Source organism: Drosophila innubila, chromosome X (assembly GCF_004354385.1).
Source record: "Drosophila innubila isolate TH190305 chromosome X, UK_Dinn_1.0, whole genome shotgun sequence".
Lineage (NCBI taxonomy): Eukaryota > Metazoa > Arthropoda > Insecta > Diptera > Drosophilidae > Drosophila > Drosophila innubila.
Window position 1 is genome coordinate 25772367 of NC_047626.1, and position 19306 is coordinate 25791672.

General features: G+C 36.7%; 1 protein-coding gene across 1 annotated transcript in view; it reads right to left on the reverse strand.

Moving 5' to 3' along the window:
- LOC117790385 (protein amalgam) overlaps window positions 1–19306 on the reverse strand; it is a 35052-nt gene that overhangs the window by 5139 nt on the left and 10607 nt on the right. The window contains exons 2-6 of the mRNA XM_034629824.1: window positions 18145–18254; window positions 17666–17851; window positions 13276–13376; window positions 10061–10152; window positions 8362–8490 (exon numbers count right to left, since the gene is read on the reverse strand). Of these exons, the coding sequence (XP_034485715.1) occupies window positions 8362–8490; window positions 10061–10152; window positions 13276–13376; window positions 17666–17851; window positions 18145–18254 (618 nt within the window). The remainder of the gene's footprint in view (window positions 1–8361; window positions 8491–10060; window positions 10153–13275; window positions 13377–17665; window positions 17852–18144; window positions 18255–19306) is intronic.

A 19306-nucleotide genomic window follows, 5' to 3' on the forward strand; every position in this document is an offset into this window, starting at 1 on the left:
AGTGTAGCATAACTTTGTGCGGTTATCAAAATGCAATGCAAATGCAGCGCACGTCTTTCTGTGAAGCGGAATGGCAACTCTTTTGCAATTCGTGTGCGTGTTTATTGTCACTTAAAGAGCAGAGATGGGGAGAGATGAGCTAGAGTTGCCACCCCTCTGTGTCCAAATACACGAGTCTGAGTCTACACTATCTACCAGACGTCCACCGAGCTATAACCAAAATTGGTGGTTTTGTAAAACTGCCAAAGCCGCCACAGGCCGTTGCTTGCAACATGGCTAACCCAACAGTCAGCTGCATGTGTGTGTGCGTGCGTGTGTGAGTCAGTTTTTGTGTGCGTGTGGCAACATTGCTGGCCATGTTGCATTGATAGTCGATTGCAGTGCAACAGCAACAACACGCAGGTTGCAACAATGACCTCCGCATGTGCGTACGTGTCTGTGTGTGTGTCTAGGTGTGCCTGTCTGCGTGTGTGTGTGTGTGTGTGTTTGCAAATGTGTGTACAGAGCATACGGCAGTTTTGTAAGGTCGTTGGATTTTAATTGATTTCCATGGTCGAGTGCATATGTCTTATCTATCAACTATCTATTTGCTTACACACTATAACCATATAGACTTAAGTTCAAGCACGTGAGAGTGGCTGTGTTTGTGTCTCTGTGTGAGTGTGCGTGTGTTGCTAGTAAAATCCACTTTTGGCTTGCCAAACAACAGTACGTAAATATATACAGATGAGCACGTTTAAAAAGCGATCAGCCTGTGTGTATCAGGTGTATGATCACAATTAAGCACAACTGTGCAAAGAAAATATAATCTGATGACATTAGCTGAAAGTGTAGCCAAAGTGTTTTTAACCGATTGCCACAAGTTTTAATACAGTCTCAGTCGATTTACTAAAGCATCACTTGCAATCGGAAAGAAAGCTCATTAAGAGTTTTTGCTTTTGTTTCTTTCGCTGCTTAGTGTTCAGATTAAGTCATTCTTATAAGCAAAAGTTTTTAAATTGACAAGGCAATTCATCTTCCATTTAAAGCTTTAATGTGCTTTAAGCTTCATGGGTTTAAATAAACTTGTCTTTAAGGTATTGCACTGCTTTCCGCGCTGCATGAAGACAGAATTACATGAAATTATAAACATTTTATGGGATAACTAGTAAGTTAGAACGGTAATATAATTTATCTTGCTTGTAAGCTTTCTTATAAAATATTTCTATTAATCTCTAATTCATCCATAATAATTAATATTATTTCGAAATTTGCACAGAAAATATACAAGTTGAATGTTTTTTATTGAAAGCTTTAATGTGCTTAAAGCACATTATTTAAACAGAAGCTTTTGTAGCTATTTTATTGCTGTAAAATTATGTTATATTATTATTACCACACTAAATTGACCAGTCAAACGAAAGCTTTAATGTGCTTGAAGCACAATATTTAAAACAGAAGCTTTGGGTGCTATTTCATTATTCTTTAATTTAATCATATAGATATTAGCACAATAAATTGACCAATCGAGCGTATTTCCCTTGAAAGCTTTAATGTGCTTAAAGCTCATTATTTAAAATAGCTTCTTTTTAGAACATTAATGAACTAAATTATCAGTTTAATCCGTTAGTTAAACATAATTTGCAGCTAGTGTCATACGGAAATGAGCACACCAAATTGACATGTAAGTCACGCACATGGGAACTGCAGTAGGAGCTGGAGGAGGAGTAGGAACTGGACTTGGCTCAAGTATAAAAATCTCCCCTGTCACTGGCACTCAGAGGCTGTGGACTAGCGCCTCTGCCAGCTTGACCAATGGATGAGTGCTGGTTGACTGCGTCTATTTTCAATCTGCATGCAGACACACACATACACACACACACACACACATGCATTGCAACTATTGGAGAGTGCAATGAAAATGAGCTGAGGGGGGGAGAATGAGAAGTTCGGACAGGCAGGCAAACACTTTCGCTTGCGATTTAAAATTTTGCCATGATTATTCCGAGCATGTGCCTTGGTAGCAACCACGCCTGCAGTTCCCTCTACTTTCTAACCCTAAACCCCACCTGGCCCTTCCCCTCAGTCACCCCCTGCGACGCTCACTTGTGGCAAACAAAGCCACAAATATGCACTAATGACGTCGTCGCAGCAATAGCAGCAGTTTGAATAGACCAGGCACCAGCTGCAACTACAATTACAAAGCTCACAGAAAGATAGAGAGTAGGAAGAGAGAGAGAAGGAGCAAGCGGAAGTGCGACAGAGACACCTCATCACATTTGGGTGGCCATTGTAGGACTTTGAGTTAAAGGTAAAAGTCCAGTACAAAAACCCAATGACGTGTATTTTTCACCTCATTGGCATCGCAAATAGATCCAACCTGTCCATACTTTTCCCCATTTTCCTTGTTTTTCCTTCACTTTCTTTGTTTTTTTTTTAGCAGTTCTCCTTTTTATTATGGCTTAGAGCCGTAGCTCCACATAGATTGAAGGCATCTGCACAATATTCATATGGGTAGAGCAAAAAAAGATTCAACAAAAATAAGAAAAAAAAAAGAAAAATTGAAAATTGATGCTACTGTTGTATCATCTATGCATTTCAGGTACTGATGATGCTTCGGGTTCTGGTTCTGGTTTTTCTCTTAGGCGTACGTGATTTTTAGCGATTTGTCGCATTTATTTGCGTTCGATTTGCGAACTGCAAAATGCAATATTCGACGCATCGAGTTTGCCTTGAATCATTCTACCTTAAATTCTACTTCAATTCAGTCCAAATTAACTTTAATTTAGATTTCATTTTTTAATATGTAGGGAAAAACTTGGAACTTGCGTCTGTATTGGAGGATAAGCCTAATCTTTTGGTCAGAATTATAATTTAACAAATTTTTAGACACTTAATTTTATGAAATACGTATATACAATTTTCAGTTTTAATTCATTTAAAATTTCAATAAAAAACAAGGGGGCTCCGCCCCTGCTCGTTTCGCTCGTCTACCCCCTGCTCGCTTCGCTCGCGGTGAGGTGCAGCTACAGTCGAGCACGCTCGACAGTAGGATACCCTGAGCCCAGGTACTTTTTTATAAAAGTTGATTTTCGACCAATTGTTTCTATGGCAGCTATATGATATGTGGAACCGATTTGAACCAAATCTGGTCAGAATGTACAAAGCCAACATTAATGCATATTCTGTCAGTTTGGTTAGGATGTTTTACAAAAATCAAAAAAACTTTTTCATACTAAAACTTGGTTTTCTACCAATCGGTCCTATGACAGCGATTTGAACGAACTTTGGCCAGGATGGACAAAACCAAGTTAAATGCATATTCTATCAGTTTGATTAAGATATCTCAACAAACAAAAACCTTTTCCATACTAAAACTTATTTTCGATGTATCGTTCCTATGGCAGCTGTATGATATAGTTAACCGATTTCAACCAAATTTGATCAAGATATATAATACCAACCCAGATGCATATTCTATTAGTTTGGTTCTGATATCTTAACAAACAAAAACTTTTTTATACTAAAACTTCAACTATATGATATAGTTAACCGATTTTAACCAAATTAGGTTCCTTTATATTGCAAGCAGATCAGGTTTGTTTTAGAATTCGACTAATTTAATTTTGCAATCAAAAAAACAAGTTGGAAAGGCTATAGTCGAGATCCCGACCATAGGATACCCGTTACTTATTTCAATATATATTAATGTACTTTAAAGAAATTATTGCACTATAAAAACTACTGCATACTTTTAGGCGATTGTATTGAAATAATAACTTTAATAATAACTTTGGTTAGCTTTTACTGTCGTTCAACTTGTCCGATCTTGCTATGGTTAAGTGAGATTCTAGACAATAATAAATAATAAATTGAAGCGGAAGACTTGGACGTTATTTGGTTTCAACAAGACTCTACGTGCCCCACAGCGCACGCCACAATCGATCTTCTGCGTCCTATCTTCGAAAATCAAATAATCTGCAAATATGGATATGTGAATTGGCCGCCAAGAAGCTGTGATCTGATACCGTTAGAGTATTATCTTTGGGGAGCGGTCAAGGACAAATGTTATGCAAACAATCCTGAAACAATTGATGAGTTAAAGAAGCGAGCAGGGGCAGAGCCCTCTAGTTTTGTATAAATTTTTCAAAAAAAATAATCATATTTTTCATATAATATAAAATGGAAGAGAATTGAAATTTGAGAGTATACTCTATAGACATATTTGATGTTGGGAATATGGGAGAACTTTGCAAAGACCTTCAAGATATGTTCAGAAGAATAATGAAAAATGGAAAAAGGAAGTGAAAGACAATTATTGGATGGATATACAGATACGCCGAGCTGACTCCCACGTGACTAAATGACTAAACAATATGAATATGTTTACAAAGATTGAGATAGGGAAGACATAAGATATTTATGTGAATGGAAAAGCAAAGAATAAGAGAGAAGACAGTCAGCAGCTAATTGTGGCCTAATTGTTTGTAGCGCGTCCTGGTTTGGTTTCCTGCCAAGCGGCAGCAATTCAACGTCCTTAATTAGCCATGCAGGAAGGTGGCTAACAAGGCAGGAAACTTGAGCAAATGGCGCGGAAACACGCAAGGGGATATTCGCAGTCGGTGTCGGTGTCGTTGTCTCTATGTCTCTCAGTCTCTATCTCGATGTCGGTGTCGATGTCGATGTTGCTGTCGTTGTCGTTGTCGGTGTCGGTGTCGGTGCCGCATGTGGCAAGCTGCAAATGCAGTCAGGCTTTATCAGGCAGCGGCAGTGCAAGCGGTTCTGAAGATGGCACAGAACGAAGGCCATGCAAATAACTCGCAAGCTGCCGGAAAACTTTGTTTTCACTTGATCTGGAAGAAGGCGAAGGGAAAAGCGGAGGGAAAAACAGACGCAACATTTGCCAAACAAATTGTGAGTAAGTTCGCAGCAAAAATAGCAACAGGAAAAGCGTACACACAAATATGACTCAGCCTGGGAAATGCAGCAGAAGCACGAAAAGCAGGAACAGAAGGAAATTCTGCAAAAGGGGTTCTTCTCATGGCTCTTGGCTCATGGCTCATGGCAGAGTGCCTTCAAGTTGATCAAAAACTTTCACAAGGTAGCGCCTGCCACTGGCAACGGAAAGATAGTGATAGCCTGGCATAGACTTTAAGCCAAGCAGGAAGACACAGACCACGCTGCTGGCCAACACACTTAAAGGCCACATTAACAAAATGTCAAAATGTTAAAAAGCGTGATTTTGCCACCTAAAAACGGAATGGATGAGCATGGCGACAAGTCGGAGACTCTTGCTCTCCCACTCTCTCTCGCTCTCTCTTCAAAATGAGCAAAAACAAACAAAAACAAACAAGAACCAGAAGGAAAAGGAATTTTCAGCACGCCGAAGATTTGATACCCTTGCAGTGCATTTGAAATTTATTAAAAATTTTTAATAAACATTAATATTACGGATTTTTCCAGTTAATTCAGTTAAAATATGTTGAAAAGTAAAAGATTTTTAAATAACATTTGCAATTTCAACTTATCTTTCCAATGGCAAAATCACAATTGTTGAGTATACTTCAAACAGATTTCGTGAGTTTATACACGATATATCAACAAACTACAAACTATAATATTTAATATCTATTTTTTTTGCTCTTAAAATTAGTGGAACCCAAAGGATTTCATGATATTCTCATTTCGCTTGTTTTAAGAATCTTAGACATTTGTATAAAAACGAAAAAAAAATAATAATTAAGTATATTAAAAGCAAGAATGGCTTAATTTTTTGTAAAATAAAAAGTTTTGGCAATATTTTTTTTTTTTTGTAGTTTTTCAGAAATTAAATTATAATGCTAATTAGAATGAGATTTAATTACAATTATTTATTGCCAAGGCAAACATTTAAATTACTTTCACTTTTCCATTACAATTTAAAATATTTTAGGTAGCACTATATTATTTTTAATTACAATTTAAAATATTTTTAGTAGCACTATTTTTTTTTTCAATTACAATTTCAAATATTTTTAGTAGCACTATTTTTTTTTCAATGCTACTGAACTTACATAGCATTGGCACTACATTTTTTCAACTCTCGTGAAATGTCGTTTTCATGATCACTACTTTTTTCAATTTTTGAAATTAAATTTTCATTAGAAGTACATTTCATAATGTTAATGAAATGACCAATTCATTACAATGGTAGTTAATTGGGCACATCTCTGATATGTACATATGGTATTTGTGCATTAGGGAAAAATATGGTTATCCAAAATCTTAATCTACGGTTATTTATAAGATGTTTTTTCCAAGAAATCATAGTTTTCAATCATTTCCTAGTCAATTTTTTGGGCCCACACAAATCAATGCACTCTAATGTGCATATATACAGGCATTTTTGAATGCGTTATATGTTTTGTGACAAAATAAAAATATCCTCTGTAAGAGTATTATAAACAAGGAGCAGGACGGGTTTCAGGACTAGGACTAGGACAAAGACTTGGACTTGGACAGTATATGCCAGTCCGGGTCAACACAGTCTAGGCCAGTTGAGGAATTCGTATTGCGGAGCTGCAACGTGAACAAACAAGCGCAGTGGAGTTGCTGTTGTTGTTGTTGTCGTGTTGTTGTTGTTGCTGATGTCGTGATGATTGAGTGAACTGCCACATGCTGGCAGCGCCGCTAGCAGCGACGTCAGCCGAGGCAGAGGCCCACAAGCGTCAGCAGTGAATGCCGCACGTGCTGCAGACAGGTTTGACAAAAAACTGTGGCCCCAACAACAACAATAACAACAACAACAAGACGGAGAAGGAGGAGGTGAAGGGGCAACAGCACAATGCACAAGGCATCAAGGTAATGCCCAGTATCAGTGACTGGATTTAAACGGATTACAACAACGACAACGGCAACGACAATCGAGTTAGCGCCACACACAGCGCAAGCTGCCACCGCCCCCTCCCCCCCCACACAACCACCTTTAAATGCTCCCCTCACTCTACACTTTATCAACCATTCCCTCTCTTACACTCTCTCTCTCTCTCTCTCTCTTTTGATTGCGAGATTTCAGTTTGCCTTTTTTTCGCAGCATAGCTGAGGGCGCCACTGTGCTAGTATGTATGTGTGTGTGTGTGTGTGTGTGTGTGTGTGTGTGTGTGTAGTTGATAACTGTGGCTACAGTTGCGTGAGTAGGGGGCAGCGACAGGAGGGGAAAATGCCAGCACACTAAAGTAGATAAACACCACGAAGCTGGCCAGCTTCAAACTGAGAGTTGTTGTTGCAGCTGTAGCTTGAGCTGAGTTTGAGTTGAGTTTGAGGTTCAAATTTGGATGCGGATTCGGACTAGGACTCGGATTCGGGTTGAGGTTGGAGTTTCCTCTGAGCTGTGGCAACAACTGACTAATGATATGTATATACATCAACACATAAACACATATACTCATATATCAAACGGCAAGTAACAAAAAAAAAAAAAAACCAGTGGGAAATTTAGCAGTCGAGCGAGCCCGACAGTGGCATACCCTGCCCAGACACTTAAATACCCTAATACGCAATGTGTACTTATTTAAGGTGACGTCTTCGTTGACAGCTGAGGTAGTTAAAATGTCAAAAGTGCTCTCTCGGCTCTCAATGAGAGAGGAACGAAATTTGCTTTCGAAATGTCAAAATAGGTACCTCAAAGAGGACAACTGTATTGAAGACGTCACCTTAAATAAGTTCGCCTTTGCTGATACGGAAAAACGTATGTATTTGCAGCCGTAGTCGAAGATTTGAGTGACTTTGCCAAATGTTTTAAAAAAATAAGTAATTTTTTCATACCAAAGGTTGATTTGCGACCAATCGTTATTATTGCAGATGATATAGTAAACCGATTTGAAACAAATTCGATTATGATATATAAGACCAACTCAGATGCATATGCTGTCGGTTTAGTTCAGATAGCTCAAAAAAAAAAAATAAAGTTCTCCATACTATTACTTAAATTTCGGCAAGCCGTTCCTATGACAGCTTTTTGATAAAGTGGCCCAATACAAGATCAAAAAATGCGTATTATATTCAGATCGAAGCGTTCATACAGACGAACAGAAGACGGACAGACCAACAGACGTACAGACACACGGACAGACAGACGGACAGACTGTTGCCACTTCTGTCACTCTTCTGCCTATTAGGCACATTTTGCTTGTGACGAACTAAATAGACTCTTTGTACTATTTCGAGTACAGGGTCTAAAAAGAAAAGTTGACCAACCACAGCTCTCTAATTAATGCCACTCATTCTCCAGCTGGTGCCAACTTCCCGCCACTCTCCCCTCCTTCCTCTTGCCACTTCCCCTTCTTCAACACATGTTGCAGCCTGAGCTTAATGCAATGAGATTGCGGGTTTGCTTTTACTTACAGTGTATGCTAAGCGAGATGCGCTTTGAAACCGATGGGGGCACTCCATTGGAGGCGATGCACAGATACGAGCCCATCTCATTGCGTGAGATTTTTGTCAGCTTCAACACTTCGCCACGGTAGGAGGAGACTGTGAACGAGACAGAAAAAAATAGAATCATACAAATGAGTAAATGAATAAATAGAGAAATTGTGTAATGACTAAATGAGGCTGCCAACTGAATCCATCATTTCTAGTAACGATTTCAATTATTCAGACAGTTAACTCAAATCAAACAGAGTTGACTGAATACAATAAATTAAAAATAAGAAATTACATGATTTAGCATAGTTTTTGTAACTTGTTACAGATATACACTGGTCGGCATATTTATTTTGACAAAACTTTAAGTTAAATCTACTCAAAATTTGAACTAAATTTATGAACATTTAAGCATCAATGAAAAGCTCATTTATATCCTGTTTTAATGATACAAAATTTTCTTTAATCCATTAAGTAACCAATGAAAATTTTAAATTTATGTCGACGTAGAATTCAGTCTAATTTTAAAACTTTTTTCTCGGGTTCAAACAAAAAATGTTTTGATGCAAAAAGTTTCTTCGAACAATTCTAATAGTGACTGCAAAAAGAGTTTTTCAAAAATTACATTGCTTATATTTTTTATGATCTTTTGTATGGGATGATCTCAGAAAAATTTTGTATGAAAAGGAGGAAAAAGTGGCTAAAATAGTCACATTCAGAAAAAAGCAGTTAGATTCGTTCTACAAAAAAGATTTCTTCAATTAATCCTGTTTCGTTCTAGAAATTTTTTAGAACGATTCATTCTCTAAGTTTTTTACTTTAAGAGCGAATCATTCTTAAGGCATAAATATCCGTTAAAAATTAAAAAATAAGAGCAAAATGCTTAAATTAAGAATTATGTATACCACATAAAGACTGTTTCGTTCTAAAATATAAACATGCTTAATCCTGATCCAAAAATACTGCGGAAAGAACGATTGCTTATTAGTTTAAGTACAAATAATTTAATATCAATAATTTGTAGAAGTTCTTAAATTTAGAAGTTCGTTCTTGAATCAGGAATATTCGGGCTTAATAAAAACATAATAAATAAAATATTAAATGTAATATATATAACGTATGTATGTAACATATAATAACTTAAATCTTGTATGTTAATGCTTAAAATAAGTATCTGAAACCATCAACACATTTTTTCATACCATAGTTTAATTCAGATAAGAACAACAAATTTTATTATCAATAATTTGTAGAAATTCTTAAAATTAGAAATTCGTTCTTGAATCAGGAATATTCGGGCTTAATACAAAAATCATAAATAAAATATTAAATGTATTATATATATATAAAGTATAATAAATAAAATCAATTAAATTGAGAGAAATTACATACAATTTCATCCCAGAAAAAAAATGTAGCACAATTTTTGGGGCATTAATTAAATAAGTAAGTAACAAAAAAATTCAGAGAAATCGATACGAAAGTAAAAGTTATAATTTAAGTAATCTTATATTTGAATTCAATGTTATCTTTTATCCCTAATCACAATATAAAAATATAATTTAAGTATTTTACATTTGAATTGTTTTTATCTATTTTTGAAATGTTCTTATTTATTGTTATATGAAACATACATATTTCGGACTTTTAATCCTGATCGATTACCCGGTCTACTTACCCAGTGACTTGGTGCCCTGAGTGTCCTTCAGGACGATTTCACTGCCATCCTCACGCCGCCAGGTGACAATGGGTTCCGGATAGCCACGTGCACTGTGAAAAGTAAAAACAAAATACAAATATAATTAATTTAAATGTGCAAATTATCTGTCGTGTTATACATCTTTAATGCGCTTGCCTTGAAAATTAGGCAATGGAATTTTGTGCTGGAGTTGAGTTTCAGTTTTGTCTACTCTTATTCAATTTAATATGCGGCTGGCTTTGGTGGCCATTGTGTTGGCCCAAATGCCAAGTTCTTTTGGGCCAACAGCAGTCGCCGTCTGTGGCTGAGATTCTGTTGAATGGTCTTGGGAACCAAAGAGGGGCAAGGAGGGGAAGGGAGCTTGAAGGGGACTCCCCCTTCTTGGGTATTGCATGTTGAGGCAAGCAGTTTAACAGCGTTGCAGACACGGGTGTGGTAAATTTTTATGATGCCGCAAACAGATGCAAAATAGCCAAGCAAAAGAAAGTCTCACACCCACACAGATACAGACACACACACACACACACACAGTCAGTCACATACTTACGTACACATAGAGAGTGAAACAGCCTGAGACATTTAGAGTTTGTCCTGAGTGCAGAATCAACACAATGGCGACCGCCTGGGCACCAGTCAGAAGCAGTTGCTTAGTTCCTAAGTTGGTTTAAGACCAAACTAAACGACTGCCAGCCTGATTGTTTGTCTGATTCCCCAATTCTCTCTCCCTTTCTTTTACACTCTCCCGCTCTTTGTCTTTTAATGCGTGTGCAACAACATGTTTATTCATGAAAATAGCTGCATACATCTGTTCATACAGATATGAGTTGCATATGTTTCATACATCAAAAGACAGCTGATATCCGTTAAGGTACTTACATATAAATTTTGTATAACAAACAGAGTCTAAGTGGAGTCTTATATGAGCTATATTCCCTGTATGTATGATGTGGCTTTAATAGAGCCTGAAGAGAGCGAGTGATTGTCAGTGGCTCCATAAAGTAAAGGATATAATTTATAATTACTACTAAGAAATGATTGAACAACAAATTTATTAAGTTATCAGCGTATATTTATTATGTATTGATCTTATTTGCATTCAGAGTATAATCCAGCCAACTAAATAATTTTACTTTATTTTTGAAGACGAAATCACAATAGTAACTATTTAAAATTTGATTACTGGAAAACAGTTACCCTATATTGATAAATATATATTTTTATTTATTATTTGTACATTTATTATTTATATTTTCCTTTCAAGAAATTACACTGTTACTGTTTATAAATCAAATAAATATCAACACTTAAAATCTAAAAAAAAGTGGCCAGTCTGAATTAAGTAAATAAAATTAACACCTCTTTGAAAGAGTTATACACATATTGTTGTTTATTATGTTCACTCAAAACATAAATTATATATTTAAGAATTTTAATTTCTAGTCAAGAAGTTGTCTGCCCTCAATTTATTATTTAAAAAAGAAGATAAATTGGAAAATTTAGCTCTACGCACACTTTAACCAGCATTTATAATAAATTTATTAAGCTAGGCTGGCTTTTTGAATTTATAAGTATAACTTTTAGGAAAGCTCTGATTAAAATGCATACCCAACTCCCGATTACAATAAATGCCCCTAAATTGTAAGAAAATCAGATATTATATATATTTTTAAATTTAAAAAATATAAAACAATTTACATTTGTTTTAAACACATACACGTACGTATTCAAAGACTCTCATACATACAAACAAATGTACATTAACTTATTAAATTAACAAATTGCTGAAAACGCAAAAGAAGCAGCTTCCAGATGCAGTTGCAAAGAAAAATAAAGAAACATAAACAAATCAAGAAAAAAAAACATAAACCAAAAACAGAAACAAAAAGAAAAATATTTGAACAATCTGGTCGCCTGGCCAAGTGTGACCAGCAGTCGTTTTAATTTTGTTGTGACTGTGTGGGTGTGGGTGTGTGAGTGTTTGGGTGTGTGTGTATGCTTAAAGTTAAATTCATTTTATGGGACTTGCCCTAAGTGGTATTAAAATGAAAAAAATTGCAGACGATGTCTCTAATAGCTTTTCACATATACACACATCGGCAGACACACACACTTACACACACACACACACACACACATACAATATATGAGTGTATAGAGAAACTAGCGAGGAGAGTGCGTTTATCGCTTTGGTTCCATCATTCTGCGGTTAAATCGTTAAAATTACTTCGTGGTCGTGGTCAAGTTCATAAATCAACGGCGAGTCGTTGTCGCAGTTAGCTAAAAGGAAAAACCGCTGAAAATAACAAGAGCTAACTGGCGATAAGGCTAACACAATCCACTCAACCAAAGCATACCCTATAATTTGACCGTCTCTACCATTTAACTCTAGTTGACCTGCAAATCATTTGCTACTGCAAAGGAAAGTATCTAAATACATACATGCACAGATAGTATGTTAATGTATGCATGTGTATGTGACACATAGCTTGTTTGACAACTGTTGGACTCGTTGCTTGCTTGTGGCCAAGAAGGGCATATGGAAAGCGCCGACCCAAATCAAGAGAAATGAAGTGTCGCTTAATTTGCTGACATTATTAAATGATGATGATGATGATGATGACGATGACGATGATGCGGGTGGAGCTCGTTCTCCAATGTTTACTGATGATAGCCCATTTGGCTGGGATTTGCTGTTAGCCAGTTAGAGGGCCAACACTCGTATACTCCAATTGCTCAACTATTAGCTTCTAAATGAGCAAACGAGCTAACACATACATACAAACAAATACGAGTGCATCTATTAAGATAAATAAACATATATTTGTTTATACACATACAAATAAATACTTTAGAAAATGTTGCCAAATGTGAAGTACGAATTTAAGATTGAATGAATCATTAAATGTTCTATTTATTGTAAATTAACAATTTTAAAAACTCTGTTATTATTTTTTATGAAAGTTCTATGATTCTTTCTTCATTTAGAAATTTAAATTTTTGTTCACTGCAATTTGCATAAGGAATACTTTCATTCTATGATTCGTTGGTAATTATCACATAATTAAATCAATCCTGATAAACTTTCCATCTTAGGGATGAAGTAAATGGACAGCTTAAAATGTTGCTAACGGACTGCAAAGTTTTATTTTACTATTGGCTATAAGTTTTAGGTATTTATACTCATATGCACTTACCGACATGTTAAACGCACTGAACTGCCCTCGGGCACAATTACATCGGACGAAGTATCCTCGCTTATAAAATCCGGTGGTATAACAACATCTAGGAAACCAATCTAAAAATAAGCATGCGGTTAAATATTTATATATTCAATGCATATAATGTATATTTATTTTTTTGATAATCATAGATTTATTTTTTTAAAAACTTATTATGGGAATACCCGTTACTTATTTCAACATATATAGAAAAGTACTTTAAAGAAACGACTTGTATTACTTTGAAAACATAAATTCGCTATAACTGCTGTTCTACTTGTCCGATCTTAATACGAATCAGTGGAATAATAGATAAAAATAATATAAAACAGTAATTACACCAAAAAACGTACTATCTTAAAAACTGTGGGTGTGGTGGTTTTTCGCGATTTAGGGGGGCGGAAGAGGGCGTGTCAAAAAATTTAAGACACACTTGACCTGCGTGGGGTATATAGAAATCTGTGTGCCAAGTATGGTTGCTCTATCCCGATAGTCTCTGAGATGTAGGCGCTCACATAGACGGACGGACAGACTGACGGACGGACGGACGGACAGACGGACGGACATACCGACCCGGCTGTTGATGCTGATTAAGAATATATATACTCGGAGATGCCTCCTTCTCCCTGTTATACATTCCAACGAACACAATATACTATTACATTTACTTATTTTAGCTTAGTTTTTAAGTAACGGGTATAAATATAGTATTAAAAATATATTTGGTATATTTGGAATCTAAATATTGGAACTCTTCGTGCTGATATTTAGTAAAAATTAAAAAAAAAAACAATTTTTTGAAAATACAGCTCTTCCAATTTTCCCATTTCCCTTCACTGTCCAAAATGTAACTGATTTTTTAATACAACATTTTTGTTTCTTTAAATGTACACTCATTCAATCATATTACTCATACATATAAAAAAATATTGAATTGGTAAATATTTATGGATCTTCTGTTTAAATCACTTTTGCTTGAAAATTGAAGTGTTGGAATAGAAAATTGGAAATGTGGAAAAATAAACCAAAGTATGGCAAATGTTAGAAATATGTATTTTCAATTTCAAGTTACACAAATGATGTTTATTTAAATGATTCTCGATGTGCGAAATTGCAATTTTGAATAGATATATTTTTATGTGTTAGGCAAGCTCTACTGTAGTTGTAGTTTGTTGAACTAAGTATTGAAGCCCTGTAAACCAAAAAGGTATTCATACTCTTACACAGGTATAAATGTTGTGTTACAACAACATTGATAACAACAATAACCATGGCAAATAAAAGCGTCATCAGTAAATGGTAGAAAGGCGGCCGGTTAACTGAATTTACTATACACTCAGCGAAAATTTGCTGATTATGCAGCCGAGGTCATAAAGCAGTAGCTGTAAGTACAGCAGGCAAGCGTTTTTATGTCCCCCAAAGGGGCGGGGGGAGGGGGATGGGTGACTGGTGACACACACATATGTATTTTATGTAGAGGAGCGCAAATGAAATAACGCTAAATAGTTTAGGACTGTGACAGAAGAAGACGAGAGCAGCAGGAAAGGAGGAGGCAGAAAGTAAGCAAGGAGGAGGAGGAGGAGGTGGACGCAAGGACTCTTAACGCAATGGTAATAGAATGGAAAACAAAATAAAAGACGAGAAAACACACACACAACACAACACAACACAACACAGCAGAAAAGAAAAGCTAACGAAATGAAAACAAAGCATAAGACAATTGGGCTACGACTGCGTGTGCAGCATTCCCTCTCTCCCTCTCTCTCCCTGTATGTTGCAGTGGCAACTAGACCCCCCACCCTTCCCTTTCAAACCCCCTTCCCTGATGCTGCTGTTGTCCTTGTGAGAAGCGTTAAAGTAAAAATAAAAATTAAGGAAGCATGAAATACATTTTATTGGCGCCATAAACTTCACTTGGCTGGACACATGAGTGTACGTGCGTCCACCACACACACACACACACACACATACAAACAAGCACTAACACACACTTGCAATAGTATGTGTGTAAGTACACTTGTATATGTATGCTTTCGCCTTATTTGCCATAGTTTTCGCTTTCGATTTGCTGCGCTTTCTTTCACTTGCTCGACAAGGGCACAGAACAATGGTAAGAGTGGTGGTAAGCGGGGGGAGCGAGAGGTCAAAGAGGATAGCAGATAGGTGGCGGTGGGGGGTGGGGCGAGGATCAACGTGTAGCAAGGGCATGTCGTACTTTCAACAAACGTACATACAATAAGTGTGCGACGACAAGTGCGCTGCATTCCATTTTTACTTATTTTTTGCTCCCCCTTCCCCAGCCCCTAGCCCGCCTCCCCCCAAAGGTTGCATGGAATTTTTCTGGACACTTTGGAAAATTGCTTTCAAGCAGCGTCCAAGTCGTATGCGCAACGCAAAAATATTTATAAACATTTTCATTGTCTTCTTAGGTGGAAGCATTATTCATGGGCTGCAACCTTTGCTATGCTACCTACTACTAGTATGCTAAAGTACAGTTCAAAGACTAACACATACCAGCCAAAAGGTAAAACTATTCAAATCATATACTACTAAATAAGCGCAGCATTCAACTTGTTTGCAACAATGGGTACAAGCATTAAAATAGTTAGTATTAGAAAATGGCAATCGGCACTGCGCAAAAAAGTTATATTTTTTAATAAAATAATTTACATTTTAAATTCAATATCGTTCGTCACAAAAATGGACATCAGAAATTTTGGGAAATGGAAAGACTTGCGTCACTAGATTTCTGCCTTGTAAAGAGGTCTGAGAACTAGAGTACTAAATAGTATTAAAAATTGTACTTAGTAGCGATTATGATGAAATTTTAATATTATTATTTTCAAGTTGGAAAAAAGGGATTAAAAATTTTAAAATTTAAGAATTTTTTTTTTTGCCTTTTCCTTGATACTTTTAAAAGTAAGTTAGCCCATTTTCGATAATTTTTCCAGCGGGATATTTTCAGCAATCAAAAAATAATAATTTTGATATCGGTATCACAAAAAAAGGAAGCAATCGGTACAAATAGCATCATGTGTATATTTTGTACACACTTTAAGTAAACCTAGTAGGCTGATTTATTCTATTTTATAAGAAAGTTATTATGTAGTAGCCTGATTTTTATTATAAAATGGAAACATTCAGCGGGTACACTGAAAAAAAAGACCAACTTCTAAAATCAAGAACATTCATCTTAAATATTTTATTCTTAAAATAAGATTATTTTAAGACCAAATTACTAAAACTAAGATTATAAATCTAAAAATCTTAAAATCTTAATATAAGAATAAAAATCTTAAATTGTTAGGAAAGTATAAATAGGTACTATTTCGTATTAAACAAATGGCGGCACCGTGGCGCTCTGGTTAGAGAGGCCGCTTCAGTTGTGAAGCAGTAGGCGGCGGTTCGAATCCCCTCGTAACAAATTAAAATAACATTTATAAAATTACTAAAACAGAATAAAATATAAATAAATAAAAAAAATATAAATATAAAAAATATAAATATAAAAAATAATTTTCATTTATTTTATTTTTTGATTTTAATTTTAAGAACATTTATTCTTAAAATAAGAACTTGGTCTTATTTAAAATGTTCTTAAAATCAAGATGTGTTCTCTTAAATCAAGAATTTGATGTTCTCGACGCATTTTTTAGACCAAAAATCTTAGTTCTGAAACCATAATCTTGATTTAAGAACATTTTTTTTATCAGTGTGCTGAATACTGATCCATCACAAATAATATAGCTATTACTAATTGATTCTTATACCCGTTACTTAAAAAATAACTAAAAGGGAATACTGTGTTCGTTGGAATGTATGTAACAGCGAGAAGGAGTCATCTCCGACCACATAAAGTATATATGTTCTTGATCAGCATCAACAGTCGAGTCGATAAAGCCATGTTCGTCTGTCCGTCTGTGTGAGCGCCTAGATCTCAGAGACTATAAGAGATAGAGATACCAAATTTGGCACACAGATTTCTATAGACCCGACGCAGGTGAAATTTGTTTTCAAATTTTGACACGCCCCCTACCGCCCCCGTAAATCGCGAAAGACCACCACACCCACAATTTTTAAGATAATACAGTTTTTATGGTAATAGAACGTTATCTATTAGTATTATCTATTATCCCACTGAATCGCATCAAGATCGGACAAGTAGAACGGCAGTTATGGCGATCTAGTGTTTTCAAAGTAATACAAGTAATTTAAGTACTTTTACATAAATTGAAATAAGTAACGAGTATCCTATGGTCGGGATCTCGACCATAGACCTTTCGACTAGCTTTTTATTATCATCATTTCACACTCTGTCTCTCTTTCAGTGTTACTTTTAAATAATTAACTTTTACTGCCGACTCACCTGACTCTTCATTGGATCCGTATTCAGCTGGCACATATATCCGCCCCGATCCTCCTCGGAAACGGCCTTGATGTGCAAATTCCATGTGTTCTGATCCAAATGGCTGACTGTGACACGTGGATTGTGTGTAATCACGTTCTCGTGTATTGCCTGTATCGCTTTTGTATCCGCTTTAAGCCAGCCCACCTGTGGATGGGAATGTGGCCGAAAAGCCGTTAACAAAACAGCCACAAAATTAACTTTAAATGCTTTTAGCTAAGCGTATGATTGTGGCATGTAATTGTTTTTTGTGTACTTTTTTTTGTGGCAATAATAACAGATTCACTTTTACTTTTATGCACAACATTTTGTGGTGAAATCAAGGCGAAAGTGTATTTTGGAATGGTAGTGTTTGTGCTTTGTTTGTGGTATCATTAATGAAAGTCAAGTATAATGTGTTTAGTGTATTAAGGAAGGGAAAGGGGAGAGGCATTACTTACGCGATAACCACCCAAGCGACGCACGTGGCAGGTGAAGGTTGCATCGCGACCCACAGCAACGGACACATTGGAAATGCTTTCCACAAACTCCGGTGGAAAGGCGCCAATCGCTGTGGAAGAGAGAGAGAGAAAGAAATCAATGAGAGTTGAGATTAGAATGCGTTTTGCGGTGTGTATGTGTGTGTGTGTGTGAGTGGTTAGTTGTGCAAGTTAATGATATCGCACCGCTGCCACCGCAAGTGGATGCAACGGCTGCCAAAAACCCGGTGATTTATCGCTTTTAAATGTGCCAGACGCTGCACTTGCCAACTAGCTGAATATCAAAGCCAACTACCAACAACAACAACAACAGGCAACAGGAGCAGCTCGATTCGGCCAAGTTAAGACAGTTGTCGTGGGTTGAGAATTGCCTGATGCTCTTAAATGCACAACGTTGCTTAATTGAACAGATCAACACTCATAAGTAAGAGAGTTGCTCCAACTGTCAGCCAAGAGGCAACTGGATAAGAGAGCTAACTGAGAGAGGGCTGAGAGAGGGCTGAGAGAGGGGCGCCGAAGCGCCGAGGCGACATACGCAAATATATAAATAATTTATTGAATCATTGAAAATCAAACATTTCACTTGCAAGTTTTGCAAAAAACTTTTTCATGCTCTAAAAAAAGGGCATATTTTCTGGAAAATAGGTTGTGGCAGGAATGGGGGAAGGGGGAACAGGAGTTGCCAGACAGCCGCGCACGACTAACGCGGCAGCCGTTGCCGTTGCCGTTGCCGGCATTTGCCGCAACAAAGTGCCCCCAACTGCCCTTGCCACACCACTTGCCACAGCACGACTCGCCCTTGCCTTGGTAATGCATGCAAAAAACTTTTGCCAAACTTGAAATTTAAATATTTATAGACAGTGCCGCTGGCAGCAGCAGCAGCAGCAGCGGCAAGTGGCAAGTGGCAGCGGCAAGTGCGTCGACCATCCGCATTCACCGTTTGAGCCACCGAACCACGCTGAACGACTCGTAACGCTGTCGTTTGTATTGTGTGCAACTGGCTGGCAGCGGGGGGGAAACGAAGGATAACGGAGGACTGACAGGGACAGGCACAGGCACAGGAGCCAACAGCAGCCTGACAGAGGGTAAGTGGTAAGTAGAAGAATGTGCTGAATTGACGCAA